Below are 790 nucleotides of genomic sequence, written 5' to 3' on the forward strand. Positions count from 1 at the left end.
ATATTAAAAACTAAAAAAAAAAAAAAATGAAATACCATGTCCAGAGGATGAAGTTATTTGTTAGAGGAAAACAACTCTCAGTCATTGTTTTTGCATAAGGCTTCACAGTTCTGTAAGTGCAAAAATCCACCAATTTCATTTGGACAAACAGGTAAGCTGTATGCTACTACTACTGCATCTTCTTACCTTATGCGTTGGCCCATTCCGTGGGGCTGGTTCCCTTGGTTCTGTAAATACAGTGCCTCTGCCTGCAGGTCCAAGACTGCCCAAGGCTGAATCAAAGTGTTTAGGCACTTGTGCCAACTGGCCTGGCATCCGTACACAGTGAGATGGGTGGATAGGGGAAGGGCCCCTGAATGGTGGTCGAACAGGATCCATTTAAAGGCTGTAGAGGTCACTGGTATCGATCTTGTTCTGACTAACTCCCTGCCAACATTTAAAAAAAAAGATTAAAGCTTGTCACTTTTTTTCTTCTAGTTCAAGATAGATGTATAAACTTATATATACACACACATACACATATACATAGAGTTGTCCAAGAAAGTAATACTAGAGTCCACTAAAATCTCTTGAAATTCTGCTTTCAACCAGTTACAGCCTCTCGCCCTTTTGAGGTGTTGCATTCCAGCATATTCCCTGTCAGCCTCAAAATAATGTCTTCCCACCAGCTTCACTCCACTTTGCCCTGCCCCACCAATCTCTCACAACATATTTCTATCTAACTCTAGAACATCTTTTAGAGGCCCAACTCTTCTGAAACTGCAGTTACAGTTTCTACTCTACCCTGCCA

The 790-nt window shown here is 41.4% G+C and overlaps 1 protein-coding gene across 1 annotated transcript in view; it reads right to left on the reverse strand.

The window, feature by feature from the left end:
- PIWIL2 (piwi like RNA-mediated gene silencing 2) overlaps positions 1-448 on the reverse strand; it is a 76,147-nt gene extending 75,699 nt beyond the window's left edge. The window contains exon 1 of the mRNA XM_004707594.2: positions 187-448. Coding sequence (XP_004707651.1) covers positions 187-378 — 192 coding nt within the window. The 5' untranslated portion in view covers positions 379-448. The remainder of the gene's footprint in view (positions 1-186) is intronic.
- Between the last annotated feature and the right edge of the window lie 342 nt (positions 449-790).

This window comes from Echinops telfairi, unplaced genomic scaffold, assembly GCF_000313985.2.
Source record: "Echinops telfairi isolate 266 unplaced genomic scaffold, ASM31398v2 ScPeMD7_9;HRSCAF=40, whole genome shotgun sequence".
NCBI lineage: Eukaryota > Metazoa > Chordata > Mammalia > Afrosoricida > Tenrecidae > Echinops > Echinops telfairi.